The 23,946-nt window shown below is 40.6% G+C and overlaps 1 protein-coding gene across 1 annotated transcript; it reads left to right on the forward strand.

Annotated features, from left to right (window-relative positions):
* The first annotated feature begins 1,754 nt into the window (after positions 1-1,754).
* Positions 1,755-23,275, forward strand: LOC139582782 (vitamin K epoxide reductase complex subunit 1-like protein 1). The gene is made up of 3 exons (XM_071413117.1): positions 1,755-2,081; positions 12,435-12,544; positions 19,774-23,275. The coding sequence occupies exons 1-3, from the start codon at positions 1,891-1,893 to the stop codon at positions 19,998-20,000; spliced, it is 528 nt and encodes a 175-aa protein (XP_071269218.1). The 5' UTR covers positions 1,755-1,890; the 3' UTR covers positions 20,001-23,275.
* Positions 23,276-23,946: the final 671 nt, after the last annotated feature.

Genomic DNA, 23,946 nt, shown 5'->3' on the forward strand with positions numbered 1-23,946 from the left:
TCATAGAAGTCTCATTGGAATTTCTATTGATTGCTGACATCTAGTGGAACCCCTAGGCAGTGCAACATCAGTCATAACTCAATTGGATTTCTTAAAGGACTCTGGTGAATACAGACAAGCTCAGATTTCTGACTTCCTGTTTTGATTTCAACTCAGGATTTTGCCTGCCAATATGAGTTCTGTTAATCTCACAGACATAATTCAAACAGTTTTAGAAACTTTGGAGTGTTTTCTATCCAATACTAATAATAATATGCAAATATTAGGAACTATGACTGAGGAGCAGGCCGTTTGAAATGGGCACCTTTCATCCAAGCTACTCAATACTGCCCCTGCAGCCATAAGTTAACATTAGTTCACCGTTCGTGTAGTCAGACTTTTCTAAGTGGTGACATGCTAGCTAACCAACTATCATTGCCGTGGTGCCGTCCTAATGTTAGCTACTGTAGCAAGTCTGGCTACACAAATGGTGAGTTAACGTTAGCTAAATATCCCTTCCCTGGTTGGCTAATGCTAGCTAGCATGTCACCACGTGAAAAAGTATGACTAACGTTACACAAACCGTGAGCTAACGTTAACCAGCTGAATAGCTCACTCAACACAGTCATTCTAGCATATGCTGGTTCTCCTTTTACTTCTAAGGTAGGTAACGTGCATTGTACACGCACATTACCTACGGTCGGTAGTTATCTAGCTAATTTTCATAAGTACCTAGCTAACCACAGAGCTTTGACCTAACCAAAATAGCTTGTTAGTAGCTAGCAAACAGGGCTTACCTTATCAGACTGCTCCAGCGACGTCTCTCGAGGTCGGAAAACAATCAAATGTGTGTGTGCTTATTGGAGTAGTGGTTACAATCCGGTACATAGCACAGAACCATCCTTGTTTCTGATCGACGGAGAGACCTAAGGTTAGATAGCTCGCTACAAAAGGCCAGAGTGTAATAAACATTTAGAAAATCGAGTCATTTAAAAACTGCTAAACGTAGCTAGCTAATTTAAAAAATGCTAAACAAGACTACACGAGAAATACACACTATCAATAATTTACACGAGAAACTAAAAAGGCTATAATACTGTATCTACATGGTAGTTTACTTGTTACTTGTCGATGAGAGTTTGCATGGAGAAACGTGCCTTGGGTGATGACGTCAAAGCTTGAGGCAGGATGTGTAGTTAGTTCTGTATGATAGCCACATTAGAGGTAATTAGCATTTCATTTTTTGGGGGGGTAATTACAGGCAAATATATTGAGAAAAGTTACCTTGTCCGAGAGAGATTTGTGCGGTTATCAAAACGTCATGCCAGGATAAGCCTACAAAAACAGATACCTTATATGAAGTAGTTCTAAAATTCCAGACGGAAAAATGAATGGTTAAAAAACGATTGGAAACATTTCTGGGTTTTACGGCTAGGTATTATGACTTATACTTAAGCAATAATGAATGATGGGGTGTGGTATAGGGCTGTTCTTAGCATGATGCAACGTGGAGTGCCTGGATACAGCCCTTAGCCGTGGTATATTGGCCATATACCACAAACCCCATATGTCCCTTATTGCTATTATAAACTGGTTACCAACATAATTAGAGCAGTAAAAATACATGTTTTGTCATACCAATGGTATACGTTCTGATATACCACGTCTGTCAGCCAATCAGCATTTACGTGTTATTCGGAACTAGGAAACTCGGAAATTTCCGACGTACTAACAGTAGTTATACAGGTGGCACATCGAATCAGCAATTCGGACATTTTCGAGTTTCCTAGTTCCGACTACTATTTGAATGCAGCATCAATACCGACTGCCCTGGTCGTGTGGCACGTTTTTCCACGTCGCAGTTCTCGTCATCGGTTGCGTTGCGTGGACGACTCGAGCGAGGCCGGAAAGATGGCGGCGCCCGTCCTGAGAGTGTCCACCCCTCGATGGGAAAGAATAGCCAGGCTCCTTGTTTGCTTATTGGGCATATTGTTGTCTTTATACGCCTATCATGTGGAAACGGAAAAGGCCAGAGACTCGAATTATCGGGCCATGTGCGACTTGAGCAATTCTATCAGCTGTTCAAAAGTCTTCACCTCCAGGTAATTTTAATTCAACAGCGGCGCCGAGTACTAGCAGCGCTCTGGATGACACTGAGCGTTTTTTTTACCATCATTGTGCTAAACTGTCAATGTTTTAGCATGCGCTGTTCTTTAGTACATTAAACATGTCAACTCTGTTGATAATAAACGTAGCCTGTTTAGTGTGTAGAAGCTATCGTAGCCACATTGCTAACACTACGGTAAGTTACTTAGCTATTCACCAGGCAACAACTAAGTTAGCTACTAGCTGGCTGTTAGATACTATGAAATTGTGTATTTTAATTTGCATGGATGCACACTATTGTTCTCCAACCTTAACACTGATATTTAGTTTTAATTAGATTGCTAAATTAGCTAGTTAGCGAATGGGGCGCCACCCTTATTGAGTTAACATTGGCTAGCTAGCTCGACGAGAGGCGTAGCCATTCAGCCAGTTTTGTGTAGCATTTTCTTAGCTATGTGAATCAGCTGTCTACTTTACACATTAAATACATTGGAGAGTACCTCAAACAAGTTTACCAAGATCTTAAACTGATATCATTTTAATAAGTCTCACTACAATTTTAGAAACTATGCTGCATTTGTATAATTCCATAGCGATCTCAAATATGGGCCTGGCATTTCTGCCCTCGATGCGATTAGTTGGATTGTGGGCTGTAATATGTCAATGACAAGATAAACAACCGAATCCTTAGATTGGGAAATACAGAATAGTATATTAACAAACCTGAATTCACATAAGGGCATCTGTTGTCTGAAACTGTTGAATAGTCTGTTGAATTAAACTAGAGTCCTAAAGTGAAACAGTGTCATTAGAGTTCAGCTTATGATTGTTGGTCACACATAGTTCATGTGCCCAAGTGATCTTAGGTAATTTATTTGTGAGTAGCTATCTGGGTTGTAGGACATGCACACTCCTGTTTGGTGTACAAATGCTGACATCCAAGCAATGTCAGGGGAAAATGCAGGGAAAGTTTTTTCAGACATGATGCACAAGTCATGAGAACAGCACTGCTGAGACATTCAGTTAATCAACCACAATCTGCCTGCCAAACGCCATCATGAGCAGCCTTGAATAACACCGAAGCAAATAACCAACCTCAACCTGCCCTGTGAAGTGTCATTGTGTAGGACTACAGTATTTTGTCTCAACAAGGGGAGTTTTTTTATGGTAGAGCGTAGTGACTTGATGCTCTTTGTCTGTGTGGCATGTCTGTGAACTGTATACAGGAACCCTATAGGGAAGTAGGCCTAACTGCTAGGAAGTACACTAACTTGAAATGAAAACGACTTTCTGACAAAATTAGAAATGTGTAATATCTGAAAATGTAGCTAGCTAGACTCACTTACCCGTATACATGGATGGACGCTTCTCCCTTTTTGTCACGGATGCCATGGTTGCCCTTAGTTTGAACATGTAATCCGGAGACTTCCGTGTGTTCTCTTTTCGACTCAGTCTTCATATTTGCAATCAAACGCCAGAATTTTCTCCATCTCCTTAGCTATCATACTCTAATTCCACCGGGAATTCCACTGATTTCAAAACTTGGTCCTCCAGAAAGTGGAGAGCGCCACTTAAGCAATTATTTTACGTGATATCTTTCAAAACAGCCATGTTAGAAAGGATTACCTACACATACTAACCAGCTCATATTATAGACAGAAGCGTGCTACGTGGCAGACCAATCTGAACTCATCTCTCGGCATGTCCAGCCCACTCATTATCTCAGCCAATCATGGCTAGCGGGAAGGTTGCGGGCTTTTTCCATGGCTAAACCAACTATGCTCGTTATTTAACAATTGTATTTGTATTTACAGATGGCATATAGTTTGTTATTAAGGCACATGAAATTTCACATGTTCCAGAAAGCATTTCTGCCCCAAAAAACGTTTTGATAAAAAAAAAAAAAAAAAAAGAAGTTTACATTCAAATGGCGCTCCTGTTAAGTAGTGACACGCAACATACACCTAGTTTTCAGAAACGAGTCACATATAGCCTAAGCATACCTGATATGGACCATGTCATTAGCAATAATCATTATCACCTTTAGCCCAACTGATGCAGCAAAGTACAAATAAATAGGCTGAAGCATGGGGTTTCCTTTCTGCATTTACCCTATTAGGCTAATCATTAGCCAGATCTCAAATGTGATCTTTTAACTAGTTATTATCATAGATAAATTTTATGTCCCAAAAAACTTGCATAAACACTGAATATAATGTAGGCCTACCTGTTAGGGTAACTTGGTAACTCGCCACCCGGGGTAAAAAGCCCCCTGCCTGTACTTCTCACAGAAACCACTTCATGTAACAATTTTCCCCCCAACACTTTTCCTGGTTTCCACTACTCTTACTCAACAAAAAATATTATCTGTCTCATCACAATTTGAGTAGTTCTAAATACATTATTTCGAGGTAGAGAGGCATTGTACCCCAGTCAGCCTACAATTGACCGATGTTACATTTAGCCTGACTCTCCCCTGTGCACTCACTGCCAGTTGCAGAGCGGTAATGTGCTTAACCATGCTTCTGCTAAAAACCCTGGGTTTAAAATGGTGCAGTTCACACATATTTAGGAGTTGAGAAATAAAGTAGGAATGGAAAGCTGTGACTCCCCTCTTTTTAACAAAAGCCATTAACTAGAGGTCGACCGATAATTAAATCAGCCATGCTGATTAAAGAGTCGATTTCAAGTTTTCATAACAATTGGTAATCGGCATTTTTGGATGCCGTTTATGGCCTATCACGTTGCAATCCACGAGGAGACTGCGTGGCAGGCTTGACCACCTGTTACACGAGTGCAGCAAGGAGCCAAGGTAAGTTGCTAGTTAGCATTAAACTTATCTTGTAAAAATAAAAAAATCTTAACATAGTCACTAGTTAACTACACATGGTTGATGATATTACTAGGGAACTAGCTTGTCCTGCGTTGCATATAATAATTGCGGTGCCTGTTAATTTATCATCGAATCACAGCCTACTTCGCCAAACGGGTGATGATTTAACAAAAGCGCATTCGGGTATATGCAGACCATTTCTTCCTATCAAAGACTAATTTGCCAGAATTTTAATTAATTATGACATAACATTGAAGGTTGTGCAATGTAACAGCAATATTTAGACTTAAGGTTGCCACCCGTTCGATAAAATATGAAACAGTTCCGTATTTCACTGAAAGAATAAAGGTTTTGTTTTCGAACTGATAGTTCCCGGATTTGACCATATTAATGACCAAAGACTCGTATTTCTGTGTTTATTATATTATAATTAAGTCTATGATTTGATAGAGTAGTCTGACTGAGCGGTGGTAGGCAGCACCAGGCTCGTAAGCATTCATTCAAACCGCACTTTCCTGCTTTTGCCAGCAGCTCTTCGCAATGCTTGAAGCACAGCGCTGTTTATGACTTCAAGCCTATCAACTCCCGAGATTAGGCTGGCAATACTATAGTGCCTATAAGAACATCCAATAGTCAAAGGTATATGAAATACAAATAGTATAGAGAGAAATAGTCCTATAATAACTACAACCTAAAACTTCTTACCTGGGAATATTGATTATGAGAAGAGTCAAAGGCTTCTTCTCAAAATAATTTTTGGGTAGGCCTAGTCCAAAAAAGTTGATTTCGTACACGTGGACTAGCCTATATGATCTGTTCCGTTTGAGATGGCGAGCGCGAATGTGAGGACTGGAGGTCAACTTTGATAGCTTGCTACTACTATAATTGATTTGAATAAAACAGTATGTTTCTTGTCTATGATGTAGTAATCAGAGTTATTGACCTCACTATAAGCCAGATTCAAGTAACTTGGTGCTGAAACTTGAAGCTGCAGCACAGTCAATCTGAAATGGATAGCTCAAATTCGAGTAGGCATAATTAATTTCAACAGTCATAATTTTAGTTTTGACTAAACTAACAACCAGGGGGCTTTATGTTGGAGCCTATTTCTTCTTAAGAAATAAAAGGTATGTCTACCTTTTTGATAGACGAAATTAGGCTATAGGCTGCTATCCATAGATTCCTCCACCCACCATGCAGTATTTAAATAGCCTACCTCTGTGTCAGTGAAGAGCTATTAAGTTAAAACCAGGACTCGAATTGAGCGTGTATGAGAGGGTATGCCATAGGAATACCTTATATTAAAGAAAATGTCAAAAAGCATAGGCCTACGCCTTTTAGCTTAAGATTTAGAAGAAAATATAACGAATCCAATTATTTGAAGTGATCTATAACAATGCTTTATGCTAGAAACAAGTTGTCAAATACATGGGAAAGAGGTGACTCCAATGCATATGGTATCTTTGTTTTGTTTCTTTGACTTTGAGGCTGAGCTACAACCTATAGCTTGGGAAGTAATCTAATTATGTCACTATCAATTGATTAAGCTATTCACTTTCTTTACAATAGAAAATGTTTCAACCAAGACAGCTTTTAGGGGAACACTTGTGACTTTCTCTCGTTGGGTTAAGCCACCGGAGAAGAGTAGGCAGAAGTTAAAGCTTACATTTTTCTGAGTTGGTAGGCCTACTCTGTCTGGGTTGAAAAGGTAGTCTTAACTTTTGAAAATCCCATTCTCAGATTCATAATGATGCCTTAGATTTCATTATTTGCAAACAGGGACAGTTTTGTTGCAAACAAGACACATTGATTTGGCATTTGAGAAATATGATAAGATTAATATATAGGCCCATCTCTGTACAGGTGGTATTAAAACATATTATACTAAGGTCTCCAGTCATGTAAAATACCTTAAAACTGCTTGACATAAAAACGGCAATTTTTTTCTTGGACCCGCAAATACTATGCTAGATTCATGCAATGCTTTTACTAGAAAGATATTTCCACCCCTACTCTTGTCCACGGTGGTCTGCTGACCCACAACCTTCTTGCTCGCAGCCATGTGCGCTATATATTCTGCATTACCATGTAATCAAATAAAATGTATTGGTCACATACACATTTAGCAGATGTTATTGCGGGTGTAGCGCGACTTTACTTTCATTAATTTGAAGACTGTTATTTATCTAATCAATTAACTATGTTTTGTTACCCGGTTAAACAATTATGTAACATGTAACAATTAACTCATTGGGATCTGGGGCACCATGAGAGCGGTTCTTTAAAAGAGTTACCATCTCCCAAATTAAACTCTTAAGGTCTTTACCTATCACATCCATAAACAGTCAGCTTATCAATCACAACCTCTTATCATATCGTTCTGAACAGTCATAACCTTGCTTCTGCAAAAACCCAAGCCTTACTTATGATTCAGTACTACACAAATTGGTTTAATTATTTATTTACTAGCTAACTAAATGGTAGCACAGGATAAACATACACACTTAATGCATTAGAAACAGGTCCCTAGCGGACTGACAACAATATGGCTGCTTGTTCCAAAAGACATGGAGAGGGCGAGAGGGACAGACACTTAACGTTGGAACATTTTGAAATTACTCTCACTTATACTTTGCACACGAACCGCCGCCCGCTTGGAGTAAGAAGTCATGAATGTATTTATGTGGAAAAGCCTTGGTTCGCCATGTATCTCTCTGAAACGGGCTGCCTTGGAAAGGGGATTGGTTGGGCATTTATCGTGGCATGCTTGTAAGGCTCTGATTGTCTAAAAGGATCCCAACCTATCTTCTACTGTTTTTCTCGGAAGTCGTCCAGTATCCGGTGAGTTGTCGTATAGTCCTGAACAGAACTAAACGTTTATTCTCCTTCCATTTGCTCTGGAAGATGCTGCTTTGAAAATAGGCTAGTCAGCCGTGTTGATGGATCCCAGTGGGGTAATGAGAGTAGCATACTACAGTGGATTGAGCCAAGTAGTAGAATGGTCCCACTTCAATTCGATTTTTACTTAGGATAGCTAATCAGCCTTACCAGTGATTGTCCGGGAGGTGACTTTATCTTCTCTACCTTATGTTGAGATTGAGGTCAAACCACTTTAAACGTGAGCTGTAGCTCAACGTCTCTGGTATGATATGTTCATTCTTAACCCATCATTTTATACAGTTCATTCAAAAGGGGTGGATCCGTCAGGCTGACACGCTCTCTGACCTCACTCAAGGGTGTGCCTTGTCAAAATAAATGGCTCCTAAAATCATGTCCCTTAACAAAAACATCATTTTTCATGCACAATGCATCGGCTGGACACCACACACATAGTTGATAATCTTTCCAAGTTACAGTATTTCCTTTTATGGCATTTTTAATGACATCACAAAATAACACCCAAAACGTCACCAGTGTTCTCCAGATCGCCCCTGACCATTCCCCACGTCCTATGTTAGCAATATTGTTCCAGTATTCGCTTTAGAACGTGTTAGTTTCGTCAGGAAAAGGTCTGTTGAAACAAAAGCACATTCCTTAGGTGAATTTGGAGAGGGATTTGCTGAATGTTCTCGCCTTGATTTACAACTGGGTGTGAGCTGTCAACCCCCACCAGTTTTCTTCTCCCCACTCTGCGGGTGAGAATGGGTCTGGTTGAAGTTATTTATTACAAAGCTGATCTGACCTATTTGGATCCTCACAGGACAGTTCTGACAAGCGAAATGCTTGTGTTCCTAGCTCCAACAGTGCAGTAATATCGAACAATACACACATCTAAAAGTAAAATAATGGAATTAAGTAATGTATAAATATTAGGACGAGCAAAGTCGGAGTGGCATTGAATAGAATACAGTATATATGTATGAAATGAGTAAAGCAGTATGTCAACATTATAGTAACTAGTGTTCCATTATTAAAGTGACCAGTGATTCCATGTCTAGGTACAGTTGAAGTCGGAAGTTTACATACACCTTAGCCAAATACATTTCAACACAGTTTTTCACAATTCCTGACATTTAATCCTAGTAAAAAATTCCCTGTCTTAGGTTAGTTAGGTTCACCACTTTATTTTAAGAATGTGAAATGTCAGAATAATGTTAGTCATTTATTTCTTTCATCACATTACCAGTGGGTCAGAAGTTTACATACACTCAATTGGTATTTGGTAGCATTGCCTTTAAGTTGTTTAACTTGGGTCAAACGTTTCGGGTAACCTTCCACAAGCTTCCCACAATAAGTTGGGTGAAATTTGGCCCATTCCTCCTGACAGAGCTGGTGTAACGGAGTCAGTTTTGTAGGCCAAATTTTCTACGGGATTGAGGTCAGGGCTTTGTGATGGCCACTCCAATACCTTGACTTTGTTGTCTTTAAGCCATTTTGACACAACTTTGGAAGTATGCTTGGGGTCGTAGTCCATTTGGAAGACCCATTTGCGACCAAGCTTTAACTTCCTGACTGATGTCTTGAGATGTTGCTTCAATATATCCACATCATTTTCCTACCTTATGATGCCAACATTTGTGTGACGTGCACCAGTCCCCTTTGCAGCAAAGCACCCCCACAACATGATGCTGCCACCCCTGTGCTTCACGATTGGAATGGTGTTTTTCGGCTTGCAAGCCTCCCCCTTTTTCCTCCAAACATAACGATGGTCATTATGGCCAAACTGTTCTATTTTTGTTTCATCAGACCACAGGACATTTCTCCAAAAAGTACAATCTTTGTCCCCATGTGCAGTTACAAACCATAGTCTGGCTTTTTTTATGGTGGTTTTGGAGCAGTGGCTTCTTCCTTGCTGAGCGGCCTTTCAGGTTATGTCGATATAGGACTTGTTTTACTGTGGATATAAATACTTTTGTACCTGTTTCCTCCAGCATCTTTTCACACCAACGTATGTTCATCTCTAGGAGACAGAAAGTATCTTCTTCCTGAGCGGTATGACGGCTGCGTGGTCCCAAGGTGTTTATACTTTATACTGTGCTATTGTTTGTACAGTTGAACGTGATACCTTCAGGCGTTTGGAAATTGCTCCCAAGGATGAACCAGACTTGTGGAGGTCTACAGTTTTTTTTCTGAGGTCTTGGCTGATTTCTTTTCATTTCCCCATCACGTCAAGCAAAGAGCCACTGAGTTTGAAAGTAAATACATCCATACGTACACATCCAATTGACTCAAATGATGTCAATTAGCATTTTCTGGAATTTTCCAAGCTTTTTAAAGGCACAGTCAACTTAGTGTATGTAAACTTCTGACCAACTAGAATTGTGATACAGTGAATTATAAGTGAAATAATCTGTCTGTAAACAATTGTTGGAAAAATTACTTGTCATGCACAAAGTAGATGTCCTAACCGACTTGCCGAAACTATAGTTTGTTAACCAGAAATTTGTGTAGTGGTTGAAAAACTAGTTTTATTGACTCCAACCTAAGTGTATGTAAACTTCCGACTTCAACTGTATAATTTTTTTCTGCCCAATTTTGTGATATCCAATTGGTAGTTAGTCTTGTCTCATCGCTGCAACTCTCGTACGGACTCGGGAGAGGCAAAGGTCGAGAGCTGTGTTTCCTCCGAAACACGACCCGGCCAAGCCACACTGCTTCTTGACACAATGTCCGCTTAACCCGGAAGCCAGCCGCACCAATTTGTCAGAGGAAACACCGTACACCTGGCAACCTTAGCATGCATGCGCCTGGAACGCCACAGGATTCGCTAGAGCGCGATGGGACATGGACATCCCGGCCGGCCAAACCCTCCACTAACCCGGACGATGCTGGGCCAATTGTGCGCCGCCCCATGGATCTACTGGTCACAGCTGGCTGTGACAGAGCCTGGACTGGAACCAGGATCTCTAGTGGCACAGCTAGCACTGCGATGCAGTGTGTTAGACCACTGCGCCACTGTGGATGATGTGGGTGAATCATTTCAGATCGTCAGTGACTTGTACGTCGGGGAACTTGACGCTTTCCACCTTCTCCACTGCAGTCCTGTCAATGTAGATAGGTGCGTGCTCCCTCTGCTTTTTCCTGAAGTCCTCGATCAGCTCCTTCGTTTTGTTGACGTTGAGAGGTTATTTTCCTGTCATCACTCCACCAGGGCCCTCACCACCTCCCTGTAGGCTGTCTCGTCATTGTTGGTAATCAGGTCTACTATGGATGTATGTTCTGCAAATGCTTACAGTACGAAGAACAGTTTATAAAACTGCATATCTTATTCTCTGGTAAACGGTAGGCATGTTATCTGCTATCCACTTCGTTTACATTTTTATTTTGCTAAAGGGGAAGGTCACTTTTTGCTGAAGGGGGGCCTTCCATTTTAATTTCTGAGGTCAGATTTTCTCCAGGTGACTCTTATTATAAATAACGTATACTCCCTGTCCCTTAAAGGGGCAGCTGAACATTTGTCTCACCTAATGATTGTGGTTGATTGAGCATGGATCACCCCTAAGGACTTTAATTCATAATTCTTTTGTTATTTCTTATCAAAACTTTATTCTTTAGTCCTTCTCCTAGATTTGTGTGCTTCTACATTTCTAATTAGGAGCACATGTACTCCTTATATCAGCGTAGTGCCCTGAAGTATAATAAATAAGCCACATCACTTAGCCTTTTGTGGCATGGTAGACGCCTTTGTTGATTCTTGATAAACAGTTCTACAACCGAACAGCTGTTTTTACTATTGTATCTAAAAAATAAAAAATAAAATGTTTACCATGTATTTGTTAAGACGCAGTTCATGAAATTCAGCAATATACCCCATTACTTCTTACTAGTAATACATTTCTTGTCTTATCAAAAAATGTGTTTTCTGTAAATATAGCGTAAAACATATTTTGGCTGGTAAATGATCTGAGAGACTGGTAGATGACATAGTGGCGGGTGGGCCAAAAAGTTAATTTCCCTAGCTGGCCAGCATCCCGGTGGTATGCTTTCGACACCTTTTAGAGTCCATGCCCCGATGAATTGAGGCAAAAGGGGTTGCAACTCAATATTAGGACGGTGTTCCTAATGTTTTGTACACTCTGTAGGTCCTGAATGCATTGCTTAAATTCTGCTGTGAACAATGCAGTGGTGTGATCCTGTGGAGGCAGTGCAAGGAGGGGAGACGACAAACCAGGACCAGTGGTTGTTGCGCCACTCAGGTTTCCAGGGTACTTTTATCTTGCTTCTGAGGCCGTACAGTAGGCTCAGTTACTATATTCCGTTTGTTCCCTTTGGTTTGATGAAATTCTGCTTTTACTTTTATGGTTCTAACTTGTAAATGACACTGTTAAGCCTTCCTATTGAGATACTGTATCAACATGGTTATATAATTTAGGATTGTAGACGTCACCCGTCATATCTTTATGATTATAACTTGTAAATTACACCATTTAGGCTATCACCTTATCAGAATCTCACCCAATAATAGTTTGACCTTCTCAGACATTTTCCTTGGCGTACATTGCTATTTGTCCCTGCAATTCATCACGATTACTAACAAATTTCCATTCGTTTTTTTCTAATTTCTCTCCCTGTGTAGGTGGGGTCGAGGATTTGGACTGTTGGGCTCAATCTTCGGAATCGACAGTGCAATGAACCAGCCAAACAGTGTCTATGGAATTTTCTTTTATGTCTTTCAACTGTTACTAGGTAAGACTTTCGATTTCACAGCCACCGGCTCTTGCTATTCAAAGTATGGAGAGAATTTAGGTGACAAGCCTCCTTGAATAGTCGCTTTGGGCTATTTGTGCTGACACCACTCTGTCAAGCCCTCACTCCCTCTTTACTATATTTGACTGCACCCTGGCTCAGATAAGTCCTGAGTCAGGACTGTGGAGTATATTAAAGGTAGCGTTGTCACGATACCAGAATTTTTACTTCAATGCCAGGTTTAGTATCACGATACTCCATATCATCAAGATACTCTTTACCGCAGCAAAAAAAGCATATTAGCCAGTCACAGAATGGCACTTGATCTAGACAGAGACAATCAGCTAATGCTAAATCTAAATCAACCGGTTAAATCAAGATGTAGCCTAGGCCAGTGGTCACCAACCTCTTTTTTAATATTTTTTTTACCACTCAGATTAAAAAATAAAATACTTACAAAATGTAAGCATATACAACATTAACCTAATAAACGTTTTGTAGGAATTAGGTTTGTGCAGTAGGCCTAATATCACATTCTTGTATTGGCATGGTCTGCCAATATTGTTCTTCTCAGACCAGGTATTCCCAAACCAGGGGTACGCGCAATGCCGCCGGAGGTACACCAAAAAGCGATTCATTATTTTATTTAATTTAAGTAAAAATTTTCTTCACATTTTTCAACGGTCCATTTATATTTTCCAACAGGGCTATACATTTGGGTGAGGTTTTTTTCTTGCCTGAGTAGCCTTGTTTCACTGCCAAAAATAAAATGTAAACTATCTAGTGTTGAGCAAAATAACAACACAATGTCAAATACAGGTAGTCTAGTCAAATAATTAACATCCAATCACAATAACCGTTTCTTGTGGGAATTCCACTAACATTCCGTATGTAGCCAAACGTAGGTGCTGCTCATTCCGTTTGCTCGAAAATGGATAAAAGGTCTAAAAAAACTAAGGCCCATAGAGACACATACCAGCAGCACTGCACCTGTCGACGACACAAGTTGTTCTGCTTCCACGAGCAGATCCAATACTAGCGTCAGTAATTCTACATTTGTTGTTAGCCCAGCTAGCATGGACACTGAGTCTGATGATGCAGCCGAAGAGCTACTGCCCCCTTACCCGGGAAAGCACCAAACAACAGACAGGGACATGGACCATCGAAGAGGCGCAAATATGATGAGAACTACATTGATTTGGGCTTCACTTATATTGGGAGTAGTGCCTTTCCTCAGCCACAGTGAGTACTTATGCACATATAACAATCTCACAACTCGATGAAACCTTCACTATTGCGCAGACATTTAGAAACAAAACATGCCAATTTGAAAAATAAGCGAAAATTAAGACTACTTTCGAGTAGTAAGACGTGTATAAAAGCAACAGATACCATTAATAAGAAGGGGCTAGAAGCGTCTTATATGGTGAGCTACCAAGTGGCTAGGCTTGGCAAGCCCCATACTATTGTGGAGGACTTAATTCTTCCTGCTGCCACGGATATGGCTGGGACAATGCTGGGGGAAAAGGCCCCAAAAAACTACACAGACAATGCCTTCATCAAACAACACTGTTTCACGATGCATCAGTGACATGGCAGGAGATGTTTTGAAACAATTACTGCTTCGCATACAAGCCAGTGAATTATATGCATTACAGCTGGATGAGTCAACAGACGTGGCGGGCCTGGCATATCTCCTGGTATATGTCCGTTACATTTATGGGGGGTCAATTAAGGAAGACAGCCTCTTCTGCAAACCACTGGAAACCAGGACAACAGGAGAGGATATTTTTTAAGTACTGGACAGCTTTGTGACATCAAATGGACTTTGTTGGTCAAGATGTGTTGGTATCTGTACTGATGGTGCAAAAGCCATGACAGGGAGACATAGTGGAGTGGTAACGTGCGTGCAAGCAGTTGCTCCCGACACCACTTGGGTACACTGCAGCATCCACCGAGAGGCTCTTGCTGCCAAGGGAATGCCTGACCGCTTGAAAGACGTTTTGGACACTACAGTGAAAATGTTTAACTTTGTTAAAGCAAGGGCCCTGAACTCTCGTGTTTTTTCTGCACTTTGCAATGACATGGGCACCATGTAATGTAATGCTTTTACAACATACAGAAGCGCGCTGGTTATCAAGGGGCAAAGTATTGACACGTTTATTTTTAATTGAGATGAGCTTAAAGTTATTTTTACTGACCATAATTTTCACTTGTCTGACCGCTTGCATGATGAGTTTCTCACACAACTGGCCTATATGGTTGATGTTTTTTTTCGCTTGAATGATCTGAATCTAGGATTACAGGGACTCTCCGCAACTATATTCAATGTGCGGGACAAAATTGAGGCTATGATTAAGAAGTTGGAGCTCTTCTCTGACTGCATTAACAAGGACAACACACAGGTCTTTCCATCGTCGTTTGATTTTATGTGCAAATGAACTCAAGCTTACGGACAATGTCAAATGTGATATAGCGAAGCACCGGAGTGAGTTGGTTGCGCAATTACACAGGTACTTTCCCGAAACGGATGACACAAACTAGATTCGTTATCCCTTTCATACCCTGCCTCCAGTCAACTTACTGATATCTGAACAAGAGAGCCTCATCAAAATTGCAACAAGCGGTTCTGTGAAAATGTATTACAATCAGAAGCCACTGACAGATTTCTGAATTGGGCTGCGCTCAGAGTATCCTGCCTTGAGAAATTGCTCTGTTAAGACACTGATGCCCTTTGCAATCACGTACCTATGTGAGAGTGGATTCTCGGCCCTCACGAGCATGAAAATTAAATAGAGGCACAGACTGTGTGTGGAAAATGATTTAAGACTGAAACTCTCCAATAAAACCCAACATTGCAGAGTTATGTGCATCCTTTCAAGCACACCCTTCTCATTAACCTGTGGTGAGTTATTCACAATTTTCGATGAACAAATAAGGTTTTATATGTAAGATAATTGGTTATTATAATATTATTTGTGCCTTGGTCCTATAAGAGCTCTTTGTCACTTCCCACGAGCGGGGTGTGACAACACACTCTTATGTTTTATAAATGTATACTATAGTGTGTGTGGGGCAGGCTTACAATGATGGCAAAAACATTTGAGAGTTCGCTGACCCTGGTGCTAGAGGGGGTACGCAGGTGTAGGTTGAATGTTTGAAGGGGTATGTGACTATAAACAGTTTGGGAACCACTGTCTCAGACCGTATTATATTTCAAAACTCGAGCTATGATAACAAAATAGATCAGTTGTATTACTTGCGAGGCACAGCTGAGCATACATGTAAATCATTTGCTTTTTTATTTTACTGGACTGATGGCGCCTCCATTTGATGGTCAGTCTCAGGGGAGAGACGGAGAAAGCAGCAAAGGGTCCGTCTCTTACGGGTCCATCTCCCTGCTCTCTCCTTTTCTCCAGCGGATCTGACCAGATAGATGAGACACTGTTCCACCTAATGTGTGAAAAATAAAAATATTTCTCTATATTAAGGAAGAATGCGGGCACACTCGTTTGCCTAACCAAACTGAAGCATGTGGAAGGCTTTAGATGTGACACAGACAAAAGGGGGAAAGTATATTTGGACGTGAGGGAGAGATGATTAAGTGAATTCATGTTTTTGGGGACAAGCTTTCATGAGGGGACTTGGTCCTCTCAACCAGTATACGATGTGAGAGACATTTTGACAGCAGCACCGAAAGCAACAAATTCAAATACTCAAACGTTTTCAGCCGAATTCGGCCCACGGGAAGCCAGTTGTGGGGAACCCTGCTCTATTATATACCTGAAATGTTGGTGTCCTTAAGGTAGTAGGCCTAGATAAGTGTAATGCTTCTTGCTGAGCCCCTCTAAGGGCCCCTTCCCTGTGTGAAGTCATACTATACACTCCCGCCTGACTGTCTGATGTCCTTGTGGCAGGTTGGAGGTTTTGCTGACTCAGTCCTGCAGGTTTAGATCTGTTCCCCTGCTGACTGGCCTAAGGGCCCTGCGGCCTGCTTAACCAACTGGTGCTGCCTCAGAACTAGAGGCCCTTCTCCCATACCGATTTACTACACAGGTGGATTTGACTAACACAACAGTGGTACAGTGGGTGAAACTTACTGTCCAGGCATTGTGGTTAGGTTAGTGAGGATATTAGTTATTTTTTTTAAATTATCATTTAGACACGTAGGTTGAAGGGACCTTAGATTAGCTGGTGTCTCAGAATGGTAATTCTCCTAAAAAGAGCTTGAGCGAGAGGGCCTTTTCATCTGTGGCCACTGGACATCGTTTCATTTTTTATTCTCATGATCAAGTCAGCTAAGAAGACTTAGGCCAAAAGATATGGCCTAAGGCTTACTGTACATTTGGTTTCTGTTGCCCCATTCTTGCTGCTTTTTTCACACTGTATTTACACAGTTCCCCGTTAACTAAAAACCGGTAGCTTTAACCTTATCCTGTAGCACTCTCGCCCTGTACTCTCGTACAGAATGTGTGAGCACTGTTTGTCCCTTTCCCCTCTAATATAATTTCATCACTATGAATAGAAGTCTGTGCCAGAACCAGAACATGTCTGTTTAGAATGTCCTTTACTCTAGAACACCTGCTCTTCTTCCTCCTTTAACCAGAGGGTCCTGTGTCCTGTCATGCATCTGGCTCGGTGGTTTACTTTCTTAAGCAGACCTGGGTTCAAACACTATTTGAAGTCATCAGAAAGAGAGGAGGACCAAGATAAAATGCCTTTATTTGTATGGCATGTTCAATGGAAACAAAGTTTAAAAATCTTTGATTTGATCAACCCTGATTTTGAAGAGGGAGTGGTTACAGAAATTATTTGTAACACCTAGTAAGCAATACTATCCACATTAAAAAGTGAAATACTGTAGATATGTTATCAGAAATGCATCTCAAGGCTAGAAGCATCAGAAGCCCCAGAAAGGCCGTTCCAACCCTGAATATGACTGGTCAGTGTTAAGAATAGGATAACCATTTATTTTATAGTACACTATTACACAGTTAACATGGACCACAACAGTCTAAACATAGCTGAGGGAAATAGAGCAAAATGTCCACTAGATGACAGCAAAGGAGAGAAATCCATATCTTAATTTAAACCAGGGTACTTAGTGGCCTGTAGTTTGTAAATCCAAAAACTTTCCCTTTGGTTTAGCTGTTTAAGATGGTCCCCTTTTCTAATTGAGGCCGGAACATGATCAATGCCCATAGCTTGTAGGGAGGCAGGGTTGCAATGGTGTAAGGGCTTGTAGTGCCTTGCCATGGGGTAGTCTTCATTGCCTACCCGTATGGCATACTTGTGTTCAACTAAGCGGTCTTGAAGGTGTCTCTTTGTCCGTCCAATATATAACACCTTGCACTGTGGACATTCCAATCAAATTTTAATTGGTCACATACACATGGTTAGCAGATGTTATTGCGAGTGTAACGAAATGCTTATACACTTAATGTTTTCTGGGCTAACAATGTAAAAAATAATGCATAAAAAACAAAATACTGCAGTTTCCTAAGGACTAGAAGCGACTCTGCCATCTTTATTGGCGTCATCTTGCCTTCAAGATGGTGCCGATAAATCTGTAACCACGAGTGGTTTTGCAGTTAAGGAAATGCTTGACTTGAAGCTGTCAACAAAATACTTGCATTTAAATGAGCTCCTGGGTTTGTGGTATAGCAAAGTGTTTTGAGAGTAACCAGGAAGATAGCTGTAGACTAATTTGTCAATTTGGGTAGGACATCGCTTATAACTGGTGGCTCTGGTAAGACTTGGCGTAGTGACATATTTTGTAACAAAGTACACTCTCTCTGGTGCATCATGAGGCGCTCCCCTTCGCAACATGTTCTCTCTGTCAAGTTGTCCAGCCCTACTACCTGCATCTTTCAGGACCTGAGCGCCGTAGCCCCGATTCAAGAAGCGATTCTCCAATTCAGCAGATTTGACACTGTAGTCTGTTTCCTGATCGCAAATTCTGTGGATTCTTTCGAATTGGCCATATGGAATGTTCTCTTTTAGCCTTTTAGGTTGGAAGCTGTCTGCCCTCAGAATGCTATTCCAATCCGTAGGCTTCCAAATGATTGATGTGTGCAAACAACCTCTGTCATCTTTACTGATGTCAAGGTCCAAAAAATGTTATCCTTGCAGTATTCCATAGTTTGATGTTAAGGTTAATGCTGTTAAGGTATTGGTGGAAGAAATAAGTTAATCTTCTGAGCCAGACCAGAACAGGCAAACATCCATCAATTTAGCATCCCCACCATATAATCCGGTCAAATAGCTGGTTTTTAGAAGGATCTAAACTGAAGTATTTTTCCCATTTTACATAAGTACAAACCAGCGTAGTAAGCTCACATGGTACATCCTTTAACTTGTTCTGAAAGAAAAATGTTATTATTAAGAGTCCATTCAGTCAGTGAGACCATGAATTCTGTGGGAGGCATCTCGGTCTCAGGCCGGGTACTCGAGAAATGGTGCATAGCTGCCAATCCTTGTTCATGTTCAATGGTGGTGTATAGAGACTCCACATCCATGTTGACTAAGTCATTTCAAAAACTTTCTGGGTTTGATTGAGCTTGCCCGGCTTATTGGACCAAGACAAGTCCTAAAACTGCAAACCCACCCATCTGGCACTGTAGAAGATTTCAAATAGTATTTTGAACCCAGGTCTGGTCTTAAGCGCTCCACTTTCAGTTGAAGGGTGCAGCCAGAGATTTGTGGTGGTCACTCACTAGTGCCAGGTTACAAATGAGGGGCCTAAGGGCTGCATAGCACAGAAGCCACCACTAATGTGATGGGTCACTGACTGAGTCCAAAATGGCACCGTTTTCCCTATATAGTGCACTACTTTTGACCAGATTCCTATGGGCCTTGTTCAAAAGTAGTGCACTGTATGGGAAATAGGGTGCCATTAACAGCCAGGTGTCTGATCTCTGTATTTATGTACATCGATGTCAAGCATGAGTAAGCAAATAAATAAGTGTTAAGACTTAAAGCTGACTGGCTCCATACAAAGGCACCAAATGTATTCCCCCCTGATTCAAGTGTACAAGGTCCAGGCATTTCATGACCACCGTTTTTATCCAAAACGCTTGCTTTTGTCTTTTCCATGTAGTAGTGTTTGTCAAAGTGATTATATTTCTTCACTGCCACCTTTGCACAGCATGTCTTACTGTACTTGTTTGTGCAGTGCACGTCATGTCAGTAGCCTAAGCCCCTGCTCTCTCTCATCTGGTTGGTTACAGGAATCACCGTGAGTGCGATGGCTGCCCTGATCCTCATGACGACGTCTATCCTATCGGTGATGGGCTCGCTCTATCTGGGCTACATCCTCTACTTCGTCCTCAAGGACTTCTGCATCATCTGCATCACCACATATGCACTGAACTTCATTCTCTTTATGCTCAACTACAAGCGACTGGTTTACTTGAATGAGGCCTGGAAGCAGCAGGTGCCAGCCAAACAGGACTAAGATGGGTTGTAAAAGTACAGTAGGCAAGTGAAAAATATAACAAACAAAAAATGAAATGTGACCTCTTGAACAGAACATTTTGACTTGCCACCAGGAGACCTTGCTTCCAAAACAATGTTTATTCTGCTGTGTGTTGTAAAAAAGAAACAAGAAGATTACCTTAAAAAAAAATTGGGCCAGACATCTCTCAAGTTCATTGTTTCATATGTGATGGAAGAATTTTTTAAAAGAGGGGGAATAATTTGTTTCTTAAAAAAAAAAAATCTAACTCCTGTGACACAGGTGATGAATAGGGTTATGGGGGTAAAACACATTCAATCCAAGCAAGCAGGAAGGCAGAATGCCAGTCTTCACTGTGGAAGATGGGAGGACAGGACACCCTTCTCCTGAAACAGAAGGACCAGAACATGGGAAAAAACTGGGACTTATAAAAAGGTGTTTACTTGAAATAAATAGGAAGTTCCTGCACATCTGTCCGGGTCCGGAAGCTAGCTGAAACATTACTACAACCTGAGCGGAACTGAAAAATGGGTCAGAATACAAAATGCATGGTCATGGGGTGAACAATCATACAGTTCACAGCAGCAGCTATGAATCCATGAGGAGAGCGAAACAGAGAAACAGATGAACAACAAACACCATACAGTAGTTTTTTTATGTTTACATTTTACAGCAATTTTGTTTTGTCTTTTGAAAAGGACCACTAATATGAACCATTTGAGATTGTGTGTAATTCAGTCAGATTATTGTGTTTGTTTTCTTTTAGAAATTCTGTAAATAGCTGCTGAGCAGTATTCCAGGCTAGATTGTGATTTAGTGTTAACATAGACTTTAAGTAAAAAAATCTAATAATTGAATCACAAAATGAGGAACAAAAAAGTAACTGAAATCAAGTCGTCATCTGAGTCTGTATGAAGATCTGTTTTGCAGTCAGTCAGTGTGTGACATCTTAAGTTCATACAATCCCAAGCGAGGCATGCTGCTCTAAGTTGCGTGGATCTAATGTAAGTTAAGTGCTCACTGATCAGTTTCTTTCATCTCTTTCTCAGTCACACTCACTGAGGTCCCAAGGCATCTGATAAGCCCTTCCTCAGTGTTCAACTATCTCCACTGGAAAACAAGGTCCAGGTAGTCCCAGCTGTTTCATTTAGATTTCTTACGTTTGGTGTCTAATGAACATGGCCCTAGTTAATTTCTTCTCTGCCGAGACTACTTACTCTCCATAATGGCACCTTCACTGTCTTGTCTTTATTACGTGTGAAAAGCATTCCTGACACCACACGCTACTGTAGGAGTGGGATCCATTAAGACGTATGTGCCTAAAAGAGATGTGAAGTGAATTGCCTTTATTTTGTTGGGAGGTGGGATATATGTAATGTATCACTACTTTTTGCTCATTCTCACCGTTGTTATTTTTTTAATTTATTAATAACTATTTAAATGCTATGTTAGTGTCTCACCCCTCCTGTATATTCTAATGGTAATGTAGCACAGGCGGCTAAACAAGCAATGATTGTCTGTCTGCTCAATGGTGGTGATAGTAGTAGTAGGCTGGTTTTTTATTTTTTTTAAAGCTCTTAAGGCATTTTTGTAGGTTACTGTTGTTGGTTGAGAAATACGGTTCATTGTCTCTCTCTTAATGGTACAACAGCACTGTTTGTGGGGAAGGAAACCACACAGTACTCAGTGTCTTTGCCACTACCTCTCAGTATTGCCCAAGGTGTGTGGAACAACCCAAGCCAGTTGGAACGTCCAGAACCAGCGCCAAGGGAAGCAGACTAGATCAGCTTAAAGCCATTCAACCCCAAATAATATTGTACTTGTTTGTGAGGTTGCTTTCCAATGCAACATCCCCTGGCTCACATTGAACAGTCTCATTGATACGGTTTTAGATGGGCACTTATCATAGCTACATGTTATATGGCAGATTGTTACACAATTTGGTTTATGAGGTACATATTGTTTGCATTGTAACTCACTCACTAGCTCTGCACTTGGTATTTAGCAGTGACAAACTCACTGAGGTCATTGGGAAGAGACATCATTGCATGATGACACTGATCAAGAAATAAGCCTGTGTGCTCACTTCTAAAGCTCCACTCCTGGTTGATTTAAAGTAGTCTGGTTGCACAGTACAGACTTTCCTATGGGTTACTCACTGTGTCTATGTTGGCACTGTCAGCCATCAACAAACTACAATAGCAATCGTTGGTACAGTAGTTCAGTGCTGTTGGGACATAAACCATGTTACTATGGAATTATTTGGGAGACTTAATAATAGTCCCACAATTCCAGAGAGGTGGGTGGAATATGTTTGGCTTATTATATCACACAAGTCAAAGTCCCTAAAATAAGCTTTCAGGCTGTGTTCCTGACCTGTTAGATAAAAACATACGTTAAATGTGACTCCTTATGTCAAATTAAAATAATTTATTAATAAAGTCAATAGAAATACAGCTAAATGCATAATACGCCCTCGGCTAATCTTGACCAGTGTCCTGTTCATAAAGTGTTGAGTGAATTCTAAAAGGTCCCAAGATTTAGAACTAAGACGGTCATGTTCGCTGCATCAACAAATGCCATCAAAAGTGCCTTCTGTTGGCTAGTTGGCAAGAGCAAAAGCAGATCTGAGACCAGGCTACTCCATAGACCTTGTGGGTCGAAATGACCCACCAAAAAGCTCCGTCTTGTATTTAAACGGTCATTGTTTTATTGTTTTTTTTACCCAAGTCTCTTAACATTGTTTAAGATGAATGTACTGAAAATATAGTTATCTTTAATTTCTCTGTTATTAGAGATGGACACTTTTGTTTCTGAAAAAAATATATACATTGTCCGAATTACAATATTGTAAAGTTCTTATTTCTTTCTCTGACTGTGACTTTGTGAAATAATTTATTTCTCCCCTAATGTTGTATAAATGGACTCTATTAGTAACTACACCCTTTAGCTGTATAGAGTTAACATTATGGGTTATTTTAGTAGAAAAAAAGGATTGGAGGTCTAGGAATCCATGTCATCACATTTCTTTGTGGGAGGAAGACTAGGTTTGCTTTTGTATTTGCCAAATATTAAGTTGGGAAAAAATGCTGTATTTTCTTACATGGAACAAGTGTTACATGAATGGTTGATGAGATGGGTGCAGAGAAACAATCGGATGAAATTCTGTATTTGCTTCCCTTATGAGTAACTGTTGCGGAAGTTGACACGTGTGAACATTTTAATTGTGTCATTGTTGTGTGGAAATGGTCTACCATTAAAACATTCCTTCTGAAGTGAGTTTTCTGTGCCTCCTATGAGATCTCACTCTTGAATTAATATTTCACTGAAAATATGTAACTGAAAGTTTAATTGGCAACAGCTATTCAATGTTTTTGCTGTCTCAACATGTACCGTTGGGTGTTGAAAATAACTTAAATCCATTGGGTTGATAATGTCAAGGTTTCACGGTATAAAGCTGTGGTGGTTATCTCTTCCAGGGAACGGACTTACTGGTAAGGAAGGAACGATATTTAAGAATCTCTACAGTTCATTACTAAGGGCTAGATTCACTCCGGACATTGAAGATCCATGTTATTTAGCTTGATTTAAATTTAAACCTAATTTTCGATTGTGCCGACATACAGTACCTAATGAAATGATCGTTCGGGGATGCTTTGCTACCTCAGGACCTGAACAACTTGCCTTAATAGAAGGAACCATGAATGCTGCTCCGTATCAGAGAATTATACAGGAGAATGTCAGGCCATCTGTCTGTAAGCTGAAGCACAGCTGGGTCATGCAGCAAGATAATGATACAGAACACACAATCAATTCTACATGAAAATGGCTAAAAAGCACGACGTTTTGGAATGGCCTAGTCAAAGTCCAAGCACTCGACTTCACCGGTTTACAAACCACCGGTCTTGGCAACCCATCATTATGTACACCTGGCAACCATCATCAT

Source organism: Salvelinus alpinus, chromosome 1 (genome assembly GCF_045679555.1).
Source record: "Salvelinus alpinus chromosome 1, SLU_Salpinus.1, whole genome shotgun sequence".
Taxonomy (NCBI): Eukaryota; Metazoa; Chordata; class Actinopteri; order Salmoniformes; family Salmonidae; genus Salvelinus; species Salvelinus alpinus.